The sequence below is a fragment of the Heliangelus exortis genome, chromosome 6 (genome assembly GCF_036169615.1).
Source record: "Heliangelus exortis chromosome 6, bHelExo1.hap1, whole genome shotgun sequence".
Classification (NCBI taxonomy): Eukaryota; Metazoa; Chordata; class Aves; order Apodiformes; family Trochilidae; genus Heliangelus; species Heliangelus exortis.
Genome location: NC_092427.1, coordinates 11,434,611 through 11,455,261, shown reverse-complemented (window position 1 = coordinate 11,455,261; position 20,651 = coordinate 11,434,611). Strand labels below are relative to the sequence as shown.

The following is a 20,651-nucleotide window of genomic DNA, read 5'->3' as shown; positions in this document are numbered from 1 at the left end:
TTTTTTTTTTTTTTCTTTTGGAAACAGGCTTGGGCCTTGCTGAACTTTGCTGCCTTCTTGGCTAATTTGAAAGTCAACCTTTTAAACAGCAAGTGCAATGACAACCCCGGGAGTGGCTTTTTTTTTTTTTTAGGGAAGAGTAAACCAAACCATGTCAAAAATGCATCCCAGCTGTTAGCAAAACAGCATTTTAATGACTCTCCAAAGCTTTCAATGACTGAGCTGTGTGCTTGGTGAGGTCTCTCAGCTATGTGCTCAAGGGACAAAAAACACGAGAAGCCATGGAAAACTCTGCTTGTGTGGGAAAAAGTGTTGTTGATTCTTGTGCACGGCGAGGAGGAGCTTCCTCTGTGCCAATTCCTCTGTGCCAAGCTGATCAGAGATGACTTAGACTGACCCAGAGACTTTCCCTGAGCCTGGGGACTGTCCCCATGCCCAGCACGGCCACCCGGGCTCCTACATCCCAGCAAAATGGGAAAAGCAGGAATCAGAGCCAGGGCTTGAGTGCTGGGAGTGCTGGGCAGAGCAGAGCTGTGGGTGCCCAGGGCCAGCAGCCCTGAGGCTTGGGCTTAATAAAATATGGCTTGGGCTTAATTTTATTAAGCTTGGGCTTAATAAAATATGGGGAACCTCCAAGGTGAAGTTTTCACTTTTTATGACACGTATTTAAGAATTAAAAAGGAAAAAAGGGCATAGGTGAGATGTATGGTGAAGGTGAGAAAGGAAAATGCACTGGAGCTGAAAGTGAAACTGTTATGTTAAGGAATCAAACTATCAGCTAGAAAAAAATTGTGTTGTGGTAGACAGATTTTAAGGAAATTGGAAATAGGTTCCAATGTGATACTTTTGCTCTAATTGTGCGCAGAGATGTCTTGATGCAAAACAAAACCAATCAGAAATGGCCTCTTTGTGTCATCATGCAAACTAACCGGGAAAAAAAATTCCACCTTATTCACAGCAAGTTTGTTTTTACTGATCTTGTGCCTCTCAATTACTTTTTAATGGTCTGTATTGAAAAGAAATTCCTGTATGCACACTTGAGAACATGAAAACACCCAAATGATAGCTTATGATTTAGTAGGATTAAAGTATTATGAATGCAGGTGTAGCATGTTTCAGGTTATTAGTAATCCAATCTATTTTTTATGACATTATGGTGTAATCTTCTGGATGAAACCTCAATATAAGTCTTGAGCTGTATCAGAACATAAACTAAAATGTTCCTGACTGTCACTTTTCATGGTCTTTACTTTGATTAATAAATGCAACAAGAGCTATAATGTTCTTCAAGACGAGGCTACGATCATCCTTCAATCAAAACGTGTCCCTCAGCCTTTTATAACTTTTCACATCAACGTGTAGGGCTTGGGAAGGAGCAGCAGTGCACATTCACTGTACACCTGGAAGGCTCTGCAGAAGATGAGGGTATTTTGCAGCAGTCAATCTCCTTGGCACAGTGAGCAGCTGTGTCCTTGGAGAGTTGGTGTCACGTGCAGAGAGCCGGGGAGCAGAGGTGAGGCGTGTGCTGCTGAACTGGACGTGGATTTGGCACCCTGAATTCCAGACAGGTTTGATCTTACCTCCTTGTGCACCTTGCTCAGAAACACCATTTTGCAAATGCACCCAGAGTCTGGTGTGGAGCTGTACTCCACCAGTCAGGCTGTGTGGGAGGGGAGTTGAATGGCAGCAATGGGCTTGGGTGTTATACTCAGGAACACAATTTTCTAACCCCATGCTCTGTAACTCACAACAAATATAATTCCAAACAGGGGCCTCAGGATGCAGCCAGAGAACAACCAGGGAGGAAGGACACGGACTGCAGTTCCCCATCCCCACACAAGTGGCTGAGTGAATTTTGCATTGCCTTTGGCCCCAGTATCAGCAGGAAACTCCTTCGCTTTGCTCAGAGCCTTGGCACCCATCAGCCACGGAGGGGAAATAACTCACAGGCTTGCGAGGTTGGTCTCTTTTATTTCTGAATTATTCTTTACATTGTACAATATATAAAAATACAGAGTACCCAAAAAAAATTCACAGTGTCTAAAGGCAGTGATTACAGTCTAGGTCACCTTTATACTAAAGTACCATCAAGTTCAATTGCATAGGAAGGGTGATGTGCCTTCACAACAGAGTCCAATAATACTTTCCAGGTTTTGCTATTTTGGGGCAAGCATTCTGTGTTTGCATCATGACTTCCCTGGTCTCCAAGATCCAGTATTGCATCTGCCACTCTCCCACCTCAACTGCAAGCTAAATCCCACCACCTGCATTTCACATACCATTCATCCTCCCTAAACCCTTCCTCTGTGGGAATGCTCCTCATTAACTGCACACAGGTTGGGCTGCTATCTAAGGAGGGGTGTGTGGATGGAAACCACACCATCATGCAGCTGGCTGGTGTTTATGTTGTTTGACATTTTGGCACTAAAAACTTTTTTTCCTTCAGTTATTAATGGCCCTTCCATGCTGACCTCTGCTTGACTCCATGGCACCCGAATGTACAGAGCCCTGCTCACAGAGGATGCAGAACCAGAGTGCAGGGTTAATACTTTTCACAATCAGAGTTGTTTTAAAACCAAATCACAGGTGGCATCTGTGCTGCTCTTACAGCCCTGAACCCTCTTGAATATCAGGGGGAAATCTGCACCTGAAGATGGAGGCAGAACAGAAAAAAAAATCAAGTTAAAGATCCAAACTCATGTTGGATATTTGTGGCTATCTAACCAGTAGGTTGCTGGTTTTGTCCAGCCTGGACTAACACAGACACTGAAATTTCCCAGTGGGCCCAAAGGAGTAATTTTTAGACTGAACAGCTGAGACTGGATAAGCTCCACAAGGAACAAGCTGTCCAGTTTTGAAGGCTCTGGCCATCAGGCAACACCAAAATTTGTGGAGTTGCTCACCTACCCCAAATTTGGTTTTGAAGCCACCTGAAGTCTTCTCCTAACCAGCTTAAGGGGAACATTCACCTATGTGAGTCTGGGCCTTCATCACCAGGGCTTTAAAGTGATCTGCTGAAAAAAAAAAAAAAAAAGATCAAATCCTTCCTGCCCAGTTCACTGGGTATTTCTCTGTGATGCCAGATGGCTCCAAGGGCTGCTGTGCCCTGCCCAGCCTGGCTTGTGGGAGAGACAGGGTGAGGAGTAGGTGCAGAGCCTTGGCCACTGATGCTGGAAGCTCTGGAGATACCCAGGGCACCAGGTGTTGCCTCCCATGGCCTGGTGGCTTTTTTGGACCCCTCTGAAAATCAAAAGCCACAAGTTTGTGGAATTTCTCTTCCTTAAATTTTGTAACAAAACCTCCTAGTGCGACTACAAGGCAAGGCTGAGGCTGATGATGCCAATCAGTAACTCAGAAAGCAGTTGCTAACTTCTTTAACATGGAAGATGACATTTTTCATGGTCTAATAGATTATGTCTTTTCCTCTAATGGTACAATATTTGTTACTCCTACTTGCTATTTTAATTTTCTTTGCATAATTACTTCCTCCTTATAATTACAAAAACAATAGAGTGATACACATGAGAGATTTGGGAGGCTTATTCAGAAAAATATAACAAGAATCATTTTCTTAATCATTCTTAACCAGAATGATATAAGGGAGAATCAGCACTTCTAACTAGAAAAATCAATTTTCTTTTCAATTAAAAAATTATATTTCATTTACCTCAAAAGTGGTTTTCTAAACCTAACTGAAAGGATACTAGTTTTTTACATGCTTTTTTCTTCACTTTGTTCCTGTGGAATTCGAATACCAGCACTGCCTTTCTTGTTCTAAGTTTCCTCTGCAGGCATTTTGCTAAATATATATATTGTGTGTGTATATATTATAAATATATACTGTATCTATCCACTGATAGATGTATACACTATTACAAAAAAAAACCAAAAAAGAGTAAGTTGTTACACAAACTTTACATTTACATTTATATATATATATATATATATTTATATATATATAACTCTCCCCCCACTACATTTGGTACAAAGAATAAATCAATCTCAGTGGACAGCAATTTCCTCTCCAGGTAGGCTTCACATCAGCTCAACACTGGAGGCATCAAATGTTCTGCAGCAGACGTGGCCTCCATTCCTACCCTCTGCTGATTTCAAACCAACCACCTCATTTTTGGGACATAAGGCATTAGGAACAGTGGTGGCAAGACAATAGGTATTCTTCTTCTCCTCTAGTGTCTGGACAGTTCATGTAAGTAAAAGCAGCCCTGGCTCATGCCCTGAACATTCTCGTGCACCTTCAGAGCCACAGCACCTCTTGTGCTGTGGTGTGGTCACCAAGTGGTTTGGCTGCCAGGGAGCTGCTCAAGTCACTTCTGCTGGGTGACAGCTGAGCACATAAAGCCCAACAGCAATGGCACAACACAGCCTGGGGAAGGCCAAAATGCACACACACCTTCTGAGGGGAGCAAGGCAGCCACTTCCATGGAAAAAGATGGAAGAATGGCCCAATTAAAGGTGCTTCCATCCCACACATGGCTGTAAGAGTTCCACCGTATTTTACACACTGGATACCTGACTCCTGTCCAATGGGGCTGCAGAGAACCCGTGTCTCCAGACCAACACAGGAACTGCCCAGATTTCCCCTCTCCTGCCTTAGAAGTGAAAGAAAAACAAATAAAAATACAGCAAGACGAGTATTTTGGAACTCAGTGCTCCCAAACTAAATTGCCAGTGTACTGTAAGATGGCCTTAGGAATATGTAATTTTAGCAAGTTTAACATCCATCTGCAGAAGCAATTCAGGCTGCCACGGGTATTACAGACCTGGCAATCAAGCTGCCAAATTACCTGGATTGCAAGAATATGACTGTACACAGTGTCATTAACCTGCCACGCATTACAGAGCTCATTGAAAATGCACCCCTCACACCACATTAACATTGTCCTTAAAGAACTGCACTCTCATGCAAACATTAATTGAGTAATAAACGTTCTTATTTCTTCCCTTCGCTTGCTCTTGCTCTCTCCTGGCTGCTACTTTCTGCTCGAACGGAGTCTACAGACCCTTGCTGTGATTGCCAATTATATGAGAAAGGGCTGAATCCATTTGGATGGCTGGAAAGAAGGAATGTCTTGATGAAACTATAACCACACACACCACCCTTGAAGCATCTGCCCTCCAATAGCCTACAAAATATCCACCTCCTGAGCACAATGGCACTAATGACCTATCTTGGTGAGCTGAACATTTAAATAATTTCAGCTGCTATGTGGCACATTGGGGGAAAAAAAATAAATCAGTTTGCATCATGTTATTCTGTGAAGCTGAAAATGAAAAAATGTTAAAGTAGGGAGGGGGGAAGAAAGGAAATATAAAAAAATTAAATTGCAAGTTTTGACTCACATCACCCCCCAAATCCACCTGCAGCCTTTCCACGTGCAGAATGTGTAATTGCATAATGAGTCAATACAGGGAATCTTCTGAAACAGAAGCTTGGAGATGGCTTTAATTTTACAATGCCTCGAGTGATCTTGGGAGCCAATGTTTTCTTTTGATTCACACAAATTAAAGCTGGGAAATCCCACCCTGATAGTCTAATAATTTTCAACCTCTGGGCTACATACTTGTTACAACTACTACAAAGTGAGGATTTTCAGTGTTGCTGAAAATCAGTGAGACGGGGTGAACTCATTACCACAGGAGGCACAAAGGCATCAAGCCTCACGTGGGGCTTAGGGGCCTGGGAAGAGCCCCTCTGCAGGCACTGGTACTGGTACCAATGCTCTCCTGGTTCCCTGGTGGTGCTGCCCTTGCCATGGCCACACTGCCAGGTGGGGTTAAGGCCCCTGGGCTGCTGTGCCTGCATGGAGGGTTGCAGCAGGTTGCTTCAGACAGAGCTGCAAAGTCTGCATCAGCCCTTGGCCCTGCAGCTGCAAATGTGAGTACATCTATTTAAGGGCACCTCTCTCTCCCTCTGTTCACCCAGTGAGACCAGAGCAGGAGCTGGATGAGCTGCTAAATGAGAAGAACAGCAGCTGGAAAACGATGGGAACCACTGATCCTAAGGCATCCTCGTGGCAGTGCTAATGACCCCACTTGATTAAAAAGATTCCTACAGCTTTCAATCACTGCAAACTGAAGTCGAACAAAGTAATTTAAAAAATGGGAGGCTACTTTACCCTTGCCTTCTGGTCAAGCCCCTGCAGCACAGGCTTACAGAGCCATGTTGGCTTTTCCTCACAGGAAAAGCAAGACACTTGTCACGAGCACTGCAGTCTCTCTCCATGTCCGACTGGCTGCCTACCTGACAGAGCTGAGCACACAGCCCAGACAAACAACTGCAAAGGAACAGCACTGAGAAAACCATCCGTGGTCAGCTTACAGCAAACTCTGGAATAAAACAAAGACAAAGGGGGCTGCTGGGAACACGGCTGAGTCAAGGGCCAAGCTCCAGTAAGATGCAGACAACAAAGCCAAACTGGGGACCGCCCGGAGCTCATGCGCGACGCGGGGTGTACTTTTATCTCATGCTCAGTATTGTGACATTCTAAAATCCTTAGCATCAGGAGTTCATTATAAATATTTAGAAACACTGAATGATAACAGTGGTGGACTTGTTCACGTTGCTAACACATTAGATGTAATTGTACATTAAGCACCAGCAATAAGTTTCCTTTTTGCCAAACAATTATGTCAGACAAACATCTGGTTGTAGACAACATGGCTTCTGCAGCAGACTAACACAGTTCTTATAGACACAGTCACACACATACACAAATTTACATTTCAAGGCTGGATATACTGATTAATAATGCTACCGCCCCAATTTACGTCAATAGCTGCAGCATTTGTTGGGTTGTTTTTGTTCAGAAAAATTATAGAAATATTGCCAAACAAAGCACATTACTCAGCTGTGTTACTATTTCCTAGAGTACTGACTGGAAGACACTATAAGAATGTGCAGCAGACTTTCTGGGTCATGTCATACTATGGAAACATTGCTTACAAAAATACCCTCCCCTGCAAAGTCAGAATTATTCATTCTTTGAAAGTATATGAACTAAAAACCAACAATAAAATAAGAGGAAAAATGAGCCCAAAGCATGGCGATTTCCCACAAGAAGAACGTGGCCTCTAAAGTTGCCTTTCCTGGCAGATGCAATCAGGATCAAAGTTAGAATAAAAAGAGTTAATGCTGTTTCAGAAAAAAAAAACAAAACAGAAAAAAGGAGGAAAAAAAAGAAAAAAGATTGTGTGGCAATCATCACATCTTTTTTTTCCAGTGCTATAAACATCTTTGTTTTTTAAGCACTCCAAGTTCGTATCTCTGATGCTATTCCTACATTTACTTTGCTCAATGTCTCACTGCCTGTATAATTTTCTTTTAATTAAGACTGGAAACATTCTGGAAAGCTTCTCTGGGTAATGCACTTTGTTTGTGTGTTGTTTTCTCACCAGTTGAATTGCATATTACCAAAGAACACTGCGGAAAGTATTTCCTGTAATATGAAAAGATTCTGTTGAAGATACAGGGAGCACTGCCCTAGAAAGTTACTTTTTTTTTTTTTTCTTTTTCCCAGAAACATAAAAAAATATCAAAAATAATAAAAAACAAAACAAAACAAAAAAGAAAAGAAAAAGATAACATTCTTCAAGTTGTTGGCACGATGGAGTCTCTCTCGGCCTGGCTCATGTGCTGAGTGTCATCCAGTGCACCATTGCTATCCTGTCTCAGGAAGGATGCTCCTCACCAGACTGACTGCCCTGCCCCAGAAGGCCACCTCTTGCCTTGCTTGGAGTCCACCTGTGTTTCATGTGCTGCTACTTGGTGGCCACCAAGCCCAACACACAGACACCTCCTTGACACTGTTGGCCTTGGAGGGCAGCGTTGATCTTCCAGCCGTAAACAGTTGCAGTAGTAAGAGCCATCTCCAGCCAAATATCCACAAAAGCTCTGCAGAATGGTCCGTATGCATTTTTGTCCTTGTAAGGAGATGTGCTGTTTACAAGAATTACAATTAAACAAAGGAAAAAAAAAAAAAAAAGACCCTACTGTACAATATTTACATCTATAGGCTGGGCCAGTATTTGGTCCATAAAATCAATTTAAAAAAAACCAAAACATGTAGGAAGTGATCCAGTCCTGTAGGATCTGTCCATCATCAGCTGTTGGTAAAGGTCCTTCCAGGGGAGGCCTCAGGCCTGTAGTCATATTTATTCAGTGTACTGGGATAGTAAGTTGTCGTGTACACATTGGTTTGCTGCAATGGGTAGAAGTTGCTCCTGTCATCTGGTATCAAATTGTTCTTGTTAAGTGTCTGTAAAAGAGAAGAGGAGATGACAGGCGTGGTACTGGTGAGACATAATTACTCTTATCTACCTGCAGACACCTCCCTCTCACCTGCCTTCTCCATCACGGTCTCAGCTGCAGCCACCACCGCCTTCCCTCCAGCTGGGAGAGCAAGAGGGTTCATGGGACCCCCTGTGGGGACACTCTGCAGGGGACCACAGCTCCTGACAGGTTTCCTTCAGTGGACCTGTGCTCAGCTACTGCTAGGGCCAGAACCCAGAGCCTTCTCCAGGGACCGGGGGTCTCTGGTAGATGGTGTGTTGTCTGAACATCATTGTCACACAAACCCATGCTGGGCCTACACAGAACTTGGTGATTCATGGCAGCACTCGATCTAATCTCTGCCAAAATGTTACATCTCATCTTACAGCCTGCAGCTCCCTCTCAAACCAGTCACCAAATGTCAGCTTTTTCTCTTCGGAAGAGCAGGTGTGCATTTACCTGATCTCCATCTCCATTGGTAGATATCCAGGTTTGGACCCCCCGATATTAAGTGTGTCACTTCTGTAAGCTACAGTATAAGTAACAAATCATGGTCACTTTGGGAAAAACTAAATTGACTTTAAAAAAAAAATTAACAACCACGTAACAATTCTTGGCAACAATAACATAAAAAAAATGAGAATCACAAATGCCCGTTTTAGAATAAAAATTTTAGAACTAGGGTTTTTCTCCCTCCCCTCTTCCCCCCCTTCTTTCCTTTTTGCAAGAATTGCTATTACTTTTCCCATCAGCAAGCAGGTGTCCCCCTCCCTCCCAGATGAAAGCCCATTTACCTATGCACAAGAATAAAAATCATATTTTGGAGGGGGATATAATAATTTTATGAAGCTTCCTCCTTTCTATTTATAGTCACTTAATTTATATGAATTTGTCTGAGCAACAATTATAACAGTTTTCTCAGTTAAGCCCTGGCTTAAATTCCTTAGGCACATCTCTGGCCCCTGCCATTCCTAGATGCACTTGTCATGGCTGTCATGCAGGAAACTCACTCCTCTGATCTGGGACTCAACACGAAGCATGTTTGCAACAGCAGCCTCATGATGGGGCACAGCAACCTTAAAGAGGGTACCAGCATCCCTCCTGTCTGGAGCACAGTAATGGAGAGATCTAATGAGGTAACTAATCCTGACACCTAATGGCTGTTCTGCCACAATCTGATGCTCCTTTGGGAACTGCTTCACTTCAGGTCCCTCTTGAGACAACGAGGTCATACCTGACCCAGCTCACCTGAAATACCCAGTGCCACTGGCTTTACTCAACTCATCTGATTCCAGACATCTAAACTTCAGGCATATGGACTCCACTGGCAAGGTGAAGGAAGGTGCAGATGAAAATCACCTTCTGGGGGAGCCCCTGTGCCCCCCAGCCCTGGCAGCAGCAAGGCAAGCTGCTACCAGTGGCTGCTGTGCTTTAGAAGGCTACAGTTAGGTGAGTGGGGTCTCACCTTGTCCCTGTGCCAGTGGCACAATCACAACCTGACTGTGACCATTGGAAAGATCAGAGCTGTCCCTAGGCTCAAAGAAACAGACCCCAGGCAGTATGTTTATCTCCAAACTTCTTTGTAATAGAAGAAATTTACTGTATGGGGAGGGGAGAGGAGGAGGAAGAAAAGAAAATGCTTTCTCCTAATCCAATAGCAGCCTGACAGCTGCAGCTGCCCTAGGATTTGTGACTTTCATACAAGACATTAGGTGGAAAGGCTTTCCTAGGGCAAAAGTACAAAGTACAAGGAAATTTCCCATTGCTGAAGTACTGAATAGCAATAGCTTTTTTTTTTTTTTTTTTTTAAATGATCACCACTCAAAACATCTTGCACAAGAAAACCAGAGGAGACCCAGCCTCCTCCTGGTCTGACTGCCATCTCTCTCTGCCTGGACTCTCTGAAACAAGCTCACAGCACATCACCTGTAGGATTCAAGACACACTCAAAGTGACAAATATTTTCAAGGAATGACAATTTGTGTCCTTCCATATGGAAGGAAGAAAAGAAATGTCATGCCATGCTTCCAGTCACTCAAAAAATATTAAAATAGTGTGGACAACAGACTGCTGGTTTGTGCTGGAGGCTGGGAATCAAGGGAGCCAGGCTCAGTCCTCTGCTGCTTGCTGTGCATCCTTGGGAGAGCCAATTACCTTCTCTGTGCTTCAGTGACTTCTGACCCAGCTTGATAAAAATGATTGAGATCCCCTCTAAAAAGACACTTTGCTGGGTACCAACACTGAGTGTTTGGGAGACCTGCTCTCTGTGAACAACACAACTGTTTGTGCAGGCTGTGCACCACTTCTCCTTCCTAGCAGTGTCTCTAGCCCAGGATGCCCACTGCAGGCAGAGTGACCCCACAGCCACCAGCTGCCACAGAAGGAGGAGCAGGCTGGTTCCCATTGCTGAACTCCCTGGGCTCTCCTGAAGGTTTCCCAGCATCCAGGTCACTTTTGGTGATGGCTAAGGTTCACAGCATGCTGGATTTCCATATCTGAAATTCACTGACATCAAAATCCTGACTTGGGATTGCTCAGACCCATTTCAATCTAAGGACAAGAACCTCAGGATCCTACTTTTTTGGCTTGCAGCTGGAAAATCTGTATGACTTTCAGTATGTCCCACAGTGTTAAAACTATCTCCTTACAGCAGGCTTAGCATTTAATTAACATGATTTGCATGTTTTTCTTTCTTGTCTTACTCTCATATAATATTTAATAAGAAAAAAAGCCACAGCTGCTCCTTTGCTCTTTTTGGTTTTAGTTTAGATGGAAGGCTTATATCTTAGAGAAATATCTTACGAAAATGTTTTAGCAGAATTTATAATGCAATCAGCTGCAAAGAATTTGTCTCTGGAACCACTGCACTAGCAGTCCAGTCCTAAATCAGGATGATGGGTGTGCAATGCCTTAATAGTGCCCCACACAAACCTATTGTCTGTCTTATTTTAATAAACAGATTATTAGGTTCTGTGGCACTGGAAAGCACTTGTTATTTGGAAGCAGGAAGGCAGCAGTGACTCTGAGAGATGCACACATACACAGAGGGCAGGAGAGGAGGTGTGCAGCTACACCTCTCCAGGTGTGCTCACATGCTGGTCCATTCAGAGCTTTGACCCCTCCTCTCATCCTGCAGCTCTTCACAGTGACAGTACAGAGATGGCCAGCCACTTGCCCTGTGGAAGACCTTTCCCTGATGCTGTGCAGGTTATGCCATCGAGGTCAGAGTCTCCTGACAACCTGAACTCACTGAAGTTATTGTGGGGATGAAAACAGCCTGCTGCATCCATAGGTGTTCTTACCAATATTGATCAGATCCAATGGGAAAGGCCAAGAGTCAGCACCACCATGCAACTAGATCACAACAACTAACACAGACCAGGCTTTTGCTCACAGCCCAACCCTCCTTCAAGTCCCTCTTCACCTCAGCCACCTCTGAGCCAAGTCGCCAGTGTTGCATTGGTTAAGAAGCAGTTACTGAAGATAATGTGCAATAGGTCCTCTGAGAAGGGACAAACCTTTGGTGCTTTTGCAGGGACTTATCTGTGGCTGCAGTAACTCAGATGAAGTGCAGTGAGCACTAGAGCTCAGGCTGGCAGAGGTTTCAGAGAAGGGAAGAAAGATTTGCCTTTGCTGTCTGAGTCCTTATGTATTACCATCCTGCACCCTCCAAGAAGATTTGTCAGTCATCTGAGCACCCACCAGACCTTACTGATGACAATTTTCCTGATACTCAACCTTCATTTCCCCTTCTTGTTGTCTGTTTCGTCCCGTATCACCAATGCCTGCCCCTGTCTGCAGCTACAAACCTCCCAGCACTGTTTGCTGAGTAAGCAGGATCAGAGAGGACCAAAACTCTGATCAACCCCTACTGCTAAAACATCACTTGGTTCAAAATCTCTGTGCTATACTCACAGTGTTTTTCAGACACCAGAGGAAATGTATTTTGGGCCCTCATTTTGTTCTGAACCTACCCTGAGAAGAAAAGCTCCTGGCTGGTATACAAGCATACTACTCCCCATGCAAAAGTGAGGCCAGACCTTCAGCAAATATGCAAACCTGTGGGATGTGCTTAGAAAAAGGGCTCCATTCAACTAATAACCAGAAACTCAACACACATCAATCAGCTACTTTTACCTGCTTTCTCCCTTCCAGTCTGAGCCATGCCACCCTGGCATACCTGAAATAATTTTTTTCTTCTGGTCTGTTAAACCTTATCCTCAATTCACAAACCTGTTAGCAGAAGCCACCAGAACCCAACCAATTGGATCACTCAAAAGCACACACAGCTTCATCTGTTTTTTTTTAAAGGACTCTTTATTACCTTGCATTGGCATATGACTAATATATAAAAAAAATTCTTTGACCCAGGAACACTGCTTTGTTAAGCAGGGATGCTTTCAGACAGTCTAAGATGGATATGGTTTTAAAGGCATGTAAACCAGCAGCTCCATCTTATGTGATCTGTCAACTAATCAAAAGGTTCAGTCTTGTTGCCAATGAATTGCATGTCTATGCCAAGCACAACAGAAGCCTGAGCATTTCAATACTAATAGGAATATGTAAACAATCTGTTACCACTCTTGCTATTGTATCAGCAATTAGAAATGGAGGAGTCTGAGGGAAAAGTTTACAGATAACCCCCCTGTGTCTGCTGCTCTGCCCCCCTGGTATTCATACCAGAGGCAAAACAGTGACATACATTCACAGGCTGTTTCTCCCAAGGCAGAGCCAAGTGTCAGATGTGTTAAACATGACTGCACTGTGCCATATGCAAACATTTAATTTTGTTCTGCTTTCTCCTTTGATATTTTTAGCCTAAGTCATCATTCAGATTTTCCATTTGTTACTTTTTCTCCAGCAATGCCTTGCCACTACTCCCCCAAATTCTGTCTCTGCTCCAAATCATTAAGTCATAATCCACTGACCTACTTGCTTACTTTCTCCCAGATGTACCAAAACATTTTCAGGCATAACAGTATGGGACTTGCAGCACCACTCTCATCCTACAGCTGCTTGTACAAGATGCATAAACAGTTCTTACACGCATAAACAGATAATGTTTCATTTTTCAATAAACAAGCATGAACATTTCAAAACTTGACTTTAAAGGGGACAAGCATCTCCCCAGCCCCTATTAAAAGGAATTCCATATAGGTTTTGGGAAGCTAAACTGAAAAGGACACTTCTAAAAGCATCTGATACACTTACAAGTAATACCAAAATAAGGGCCATAAAGTAGCTCCCACAGGGTGAGATGCAATGATAAGATGTCTTGAATCTTCTCATGCAGAAAGCCCTCAACATTCTCTTTAAGCTACAGATCTTATTTTTGTCCTGGGTGTGGTAGAACAGTCAGCAAATTTCCCAAGATGGTTGTACATTAACCTTCACCAACTACGCAGCACCACAGTCCCCATGAAGTCAGTGAGCAAGGACAATTTCCCCCAGTCTCAGTTTCTCCACTATTTCTCTGTTGACAAAGGTTTGTTCAGATCTTTCACCTCCCACTTAGAACCTTTTTACCTTTTTAAAGAGGGCTTTCCTCTTTAAAAGGGTAAAAAGAAGAAATAAAAATTTGGGTGACCTTTTGGGGCAGCTTCAAACAACTCTGTCTAGCACTGGTGGTGAAGTTATTACCACTTCAATATCTGAAGAGGCTGAATAACACAGCACACCACTTTGCAATGGGCATGGCTCATCAGAGATGTGTCCATCTGTGCCAGCACTGACTGCATAGTTGGAAGTTTTCATCTTGCATATTTGTTTGTAATGTTGAAAGGCTGGTTGTACTACAAAGAAAAACTTTTCCTTTCCTTTCTCACAAAGTGAATACGGGCACTAAGGAACCAAGGATAACAACTCCAACCTCTGCTAACCCTGGCAGCACTGTGGACACAGGCAAAAGTTTAAAATCAAGGTCCAACTAAGAGACAGCAGCTCTGTAGTCAACCCATTCCTCTTAGCAATATTCAAATGAAGCCCTTGTGCATCTTGCCTCTGCAAAATTCTCACTGAACCAGTGTCATATAATTATCCCTAAAAGGATCAAAATAACATTTCCAGTTTTCCTTCTAACAGTATCCAGTAAACTTCCTGTAGCAACAGTGGAATGGCCATTACTCCCCCTCATCCCCCAGGAAAACGGAGGGAAAAGGGAATTGTGCAATGATGTAAGGAAGCCAAGATCCAACATTTAGCCTCTTCTGTGTTCCTTTTAAGTCCTTTGGTTCTTGCAGTGAAATTCAATTGAGCAAAATGCCTTTTCGATGCAGATCAGCTGTTTTATGGAGCTAGCCATGCCTTCATGTTACTTTTTGTGTTCTAGGAACATTAGCCAAATGACTTAGGGTTGTGGAAATGTATTAATATTATGAAACATTTCCCACAGCTTGAAATCTCTGGAAGTACCAAGGCAGAGATCTCAGTATTAAAATTAACCAGTATATTTGGAAATAATTAGCATAATAATTACATTTCAACAAAATAAACCATACAACTAACATAACCCCTTTTGCAATAAATGACACCAGGGAAATCAGTGACGTCTGGCCCACCCACATGCTCCCTTTCTTCTGATCCACTGGCTGCCACAACACTGCTGTGCCTCTCGAGCTATGCATCACAAATGACCCTGGAAAGAAGGAAAGTTGCCAGAAAGACCTCAGAGACCCATCTATTTACTGCAAGCTAAGAGTGGCTTTTAAGACTTTAATGATTCTTCTTTCCAATCTTTCTTAAAAGTTTGCTTAGTGTCTTACACTGAACATACTATCTCACCTGATGCTTTTATAAAATCTCCTGAGCTCTGTCTACACTGAAGTCAAAGGTAGCAATGGCCAAGGTTTATGTGTTAAGGTTTTTCCAATTAATTCAGTGAGGCTGTTTGCAGGATTTACAGTGAAGTGCAGATGTACAGATGAGAAATCTATATAAGAAAGTTTTTCTTCTCAAAAACAGATACCAAAAAAATCCCACTGGGACACTAAACTAATGATTGCATGTTTTTTTGGATGGAAGTTTACCATATTTTTAGATTGGAAATTCTTTGTTCACTGTTATTGGTAAATAAACAACCCTCAAATGACGGCAGCATCTGTAGATGTGCTTGGGTTGACAATTGAACTAACATTCAATTATAAGGAAATGAATAGCTACAGTTTTCTATAGCTGTTTGAAAATAGCTATTTTACCCTTATACTTATAATGGAGTGAGGTTACAGTACTGCCATTTTAAACATATAAAAAACCTTCAGAGTTGGCAACATAAAGGACCATTGTCGGAAAGATGCTTTGGCACATCTCTGACTTTAAGCACATGAGCAAGATGACAAAAAGACCCCCTGTATGTGACAGTAAGGCAGACTGAAGTGAGTCCCTGCTTGGAGCTAAATCCAGGTTGAAGTATTTTTCTGAATGGGAAACTGCTGTCCAAAGCATTGATGGAAATCTTCCTACTGGCAAGTGCAGGTGTCTAGCCTAAAGCCTGCTATTTATCCCTGGCTTGCCAGCAATTTGGTGGTGGCAACACTCATGACGTGGCATCCAGACACAAAAGAGGAATTCAGGGATGCCTGAAGCTGCTTCCCAAGATAGCTGGTGCACAGAATGTAGCAGACATGATCTCAGCTGTGTGGGAAGGTGTAAACAGTCTCCTTGCTGCACTTACTATGCTTCAGTGTCTGCCCTTCCTGGGTACCTCGTGTGTAGCCTGCTGTTACTACAAGGGCTCCTGAGCTGAGCTACATCACCTCAGACTAACTCACCAGAAACATAATCACTGTCTTCTAAAACTAAGTTAACTGATCTGCATTGGGTGCAGATGATCATCTAGAGAATTTGGGTGAAGCTGGGCAAAACTGGGCTTCTGCTGATGGCCAGCAATAGGGCCGTAGTGAGCAGCTGTAGGTCTGTCTGGGGAATGCAGCTCCCACAGCCTTGTTGCTGGTATATGGGATCAAGCAGCCCTGAGTTTTCAGATGGCCTCACTGCTGCTTATTCTGGTGAATTACCAGCACAGGTCACACAGCCTACAGCACTTCATTTAGACTGAGAATTGCAAAGGTGTAACTGCAGTGCTCACAAAAAAAAAAAAAAAAAAAAAAAAAAAATTAGTAAAAATAGAATTAAAGATAAAAACTGGACTAATTTGCCATCTGCTAACTCCATTTAGTCTCTTATAGTCTTATTGCTTTCCAAGTATTTCCCACCCTCGAAATAGCTGCTTTTTGATTATTCTCCTCAAGACTGCTTTGTCTTCTCCCCATGCTGCATCTTACCCTATTTTCTTTCTACATTTATACCCTCCTCAGGTAATTTCCCATTATTTCTATAACAGTGGCTGTTTTTCTGACAGACCTCCCAATTTAATATCTTCTGCTAGTTTAATTAACACACTGACTGCACCCTCTCCAAGCTTGTTAAAGATATTAAATAAAGCTAAACCTTGTATTACTGCTTGTGGTTCCCTGCACAACTCCTCACAGCCCCATCTCTACCCATTAATGATTGCCATTAGCCAAGTTTCAGCCTCTGCAGCAGCATTCCTGTCCAACACAGATTCTACTTACATGTCACAAGATTATTTAAGACACCAATAGCATCCTCTTCAGGAGTATGGACCAGCAAAACTACATTTTTAACCAGGTGAGAATCTGCTCTTAGGCAGCTCAGTCTTGTGCTTTTCCCTCATCCACTAACGCTGAAATTCTGTATAAAAAGTGGTGGTGTTTGATTTCTTCCTGCTCAGCTGTCAGTCCAGCCCAAGAACCTTTTATTTCATCAGAGTATGTGACATGTTGCCTCTCAAATATTACTCAGATTTGCCTGCATATTAACACTGAAATAGATTTGCTTCAGTGAGTTTCCATTGCTCTAACTGAAACCACAGTCAAATCAACCCCATTTATTAATCCACTATGGCCCCAGCTCTGCCAATCTAACACCCCACTGATGTTCTTTGTTGAATGGGGAAGTTCCAGACATACTCTATCAATAGTGGGTCTGTAGGACAGCAGATAGTTTCTCTTATCCCCCAAATCCAACTGGTATTTCCCACAGAGACTTCCTGAAGCTCCTTGTGTGACTTTAATGCACTGGACTAAATAGCGACTCAATTAACTGGTGGTAAATTGGCCTGTTTTCTTACTAGCAGTTTTGGATTACTTTTGCATTTCATGGCACTGGGGGTTTGCCCAAAACCTGTGACATTTATAAAGGTAATTGGAGTTGTTCATTAGCTGGTTCTCACAGACTCTGGGATACAGCCCATCTAGATGCCTCCGTGTGCCAATTTTCAGTTCTTTCCTTAACTCACATGCTTTGTGCCAAATCTCAGGACAATGTTAGAGCTGACTTAATGAGGATTCCCTCAGCTATAGAGGAATGCAGAGAGAGCTACTCCTGATTACCCCGTGCCACACTTATCATCTGTATGTATATAAATGATGCAGCAGGGAGAGGTGGCAATGGATGTAGCATTGCTGCAGCCTGCATGGTGGCAGCAGCCAGCATCTCCTGAGCAGCCCTGAGCTCTCAGATGCTCTTCAGGAGAGGGAAATTATGGCTCAGAAAAAGTCAGCTCAGGTATTGTGGCTGTCCTCTCTCAGAGCTGCCAAACACTTTTTGGACATTGAGCTCTAGTTCTTCATATGGATGCAGCTATCTTTACTTTGCATGTATGCAGCTAAATTATTCTTTAAAAATCTGCTTTAAAATCCATTACTTGCTAGTGGAGCTGTTCTAGACTACCAGTGAGGCAGCTCCCCTCCAAGTGTACCTCAAAGTTTGTATGTTTTCTGGTATTTATTGTTTGCCTCATATTCTCTCCCTTTTGCTACCTGCTTCTTTCATGGCTCCCTTTAAACTCTTCTGCAAACACATAATTAATTTCTCCTGCAGTTCTTGGTGGCACTGAAGATTTCCCAGTTCAGTGAATGTACACAACACTGCCAGCCAGAGCTTCGTGGAGACAAGGAGGGAAGAACCACTTGAAATACAAAGGAGACCCATTAACTTTTAGCAGATCAGGCTAGGGTATATTTGAAATATTCCTCTTCTGACCAGTAGAGGGAAGTCATGTAAATACACAGCAGCCAGCGCAGTGCAATTGTTTTCCCATTTCTGCAGTTTTTCTTCGTTTTATTTTCCTTTTTCTAGCATAGGGGTGTGTGTGTGTAGATACATGTCAACCCCAGAGAAATTAGAAAAGCCAAAAATTGCAATAAAAATATATCAGTTATTAAATCAACTAGTGTAGCTGGAAAAATCAGATAAACTTGTGAACACATCTGTCTGTCTTCAGGTCTAAAATGGCAGATCACATGTTCAAAAAGCTGCCAGCTTTTTCCAGCTATACTCATTGATGTAATTCAAAACAAAACAAAACAAAACTTGTCTATCTACAAACCCATCTTGCCCATGTCCCCAGAATGTCACAGCTGCAGCAATACAGCCCCAAAGAAAGGTCAGTGTCAGTATCCATGATTTCTAGGCTGGCCTGTAAGAACGCAGAGCATGGACCACATTCCTAAACTTGGTGTAGAGGAGATATGCCTGGATGTACAAGGACACAAGAAGCACCTACCCCTACTTCAAATTTCTCAAGAAAGCTTAAAGAAGACAAACAGTAATCCCAAAAGCTGGACTCAGAGTGGTGTGGGGAAGAGAAACAGTGTGAATTCCCACCCCACAGGGAGAAGGAATAGCTCTGCAAAGTAATGAAGGGTTTGCAGGGGGAGAGGATGCAGAGGAGAGCAGTTTCCATTGGGGCACCACTGAGCAGCTGCTCAGCATCCCAGAGGGAGCAGGAGGAAGGAGACATTTGGATCTGAATTGGCAGTTTCCCCTACTCTTAAATAATGCATCTATGAGAGGGAGATATCTGGTATCTGTGACTTGCACACAGCAACCTGCTGAGCCACTGCTGCCACTCCTCGGGCTCAGTCATCCCAGGACAGCCACACCTCCAGGCATGCTTGACTGCTCAATTTGTCTCGACCCAATGATATAAAGGGAGAAAAGACACTAATAGATTTTGACTGAGACGCACCACTTAATCCTTTTTTCTCCATCAGTAAGCTCTCTTGCTTTCCCTTTCTAGCAGGCATTATGTAAATTGAGGGTCCCCTGAAGTGATATTTGCAACTGCAGGATCATACAAAAAGGGCACAATGCTCCTTTGCCAATACAACCCCCTGCCCCTACTATTCTTTTTTGAATAATACTATACTCATGGTAAGTACTAAAAATATGTACTCAACTATTCAAGCACTTAATGTTCTTAAATGCCACTTTGTTGAGGGGAAATAGTCTTTGTTAAACGTGAAATTCACTGCGAAAAAATTTTGTTTCCATCTGATTTACTAAAATTTTTATTTATTCTTTTCCCTAGCTGATTAAATCAGCTAAATCTCTCTCTAAAACACCATGTAGCTAAAGCAGATACTTAAGGGAGGCTGTTTATAACTTATTGATGATGCTGGGTATCATCAACTGCTGGCTGATGTCTGAACTTCACAGCCAGTTCCTGGGGCTTGAAGGATGCACAGTGAAAGAGTCACTGGGAATTGGCAAAAGCTTCTATCAGTGTATGTGCTGGGATGTGTGTGCAGTGAGAGCTTAGCCAATTTTAGTTGGAGTACCAGATTAAGTAATAGCACAGTGAAGCTCTAAGTTCTCCATGGCAAAGAGAAACAAACATCCTCAGAGACCAAGGCTGACTTAGACAAACATTGCTCTAGGGCACCTGACAGTAGTTAAAGCTCATTTAAACTTGAACACTGTGGCTGTGTCTCTGCAGTGAAAAAGGTGTGATTCTCAGCAGCAATAAATGACCATCACCAAGAGAGAGACATTTAAAATCCATACAACTATCCATTTCCTATATCTTGAGCTTGCTTTGTTTTTGTAAAACCGAAAGCCACACCAAATACCTAGCCTGTTGTTTTATTCGGAAGGATTTTTCTCCCAAAGACAGAATTGGTTTCTGTTTGGTTAGTATTTCATTACCATGAATTCTTTGGGATTAGTAATGTAGTATGGATCACTGTGTCTGGAGTCCTTCGCAGGAGGTGTCTGCTCTGCACTGTTATTTGATTCTCAGTAGCACTGATTCTCAACAACTCACTGTTATTTGATTCTCAACAACTCACTTTATTAAAAAATATTCATTGTGGCTTCTAATTTATACTGAGTCTCAAGTGATCTTGTGAATATCCCCCCTCCCATTTTCTGGTAGCTGCATTTATATTTGCTGTATAATTCTGGGCAAGTGAATAACCCACAGTCCTACTTATGCTAATGTGTACTGTTTTGGTGTCCTCCTAGAACCCTGATAAATCAGGTTATACATCAACTATTT

The 20,651-nt window shown here is 42.8% G+C and overlaps 2 protein-coding genes across 4 annotated transcripts in view; one reads left to right on the top strand and one right to left on the bottom strand.

The window, feature by feature from the left end:
- Positions 1-20,651, top strand: part of SLC49A4 (solute carrier family 49 member 4) — a 118,753-nt gene that overhangs the window by 71,402 nt on the left and 26,700 nt on the right. The window lies entirely within an intron of this gene.
- Positions 1,952-20,651, bottom strand: part of SEMA5B (semaphorin 5B) — a 273,579-nt gene continuing 254,879 nt past the window's right edge. For 2 of the 3 annotated variants that reach the window (XM_071746654.1, XM_071746655.1), the window contains exon 23: positions 1,952-8,276. In XM_071746654.1, the coding sequence (XP_071602755.1) occupies positions 8,121-8,276 (156 nt within the window). In that variant the 3' untranslated portion in view covers positions 1,952-8,120. Of the gene's footprint in view, positions 8,277-8,749; positions 8,820-20,651 lie in introns of all 3 variants that reach the window. The other variant, XM_071746656.1, reaches the window with a different exon arrangement.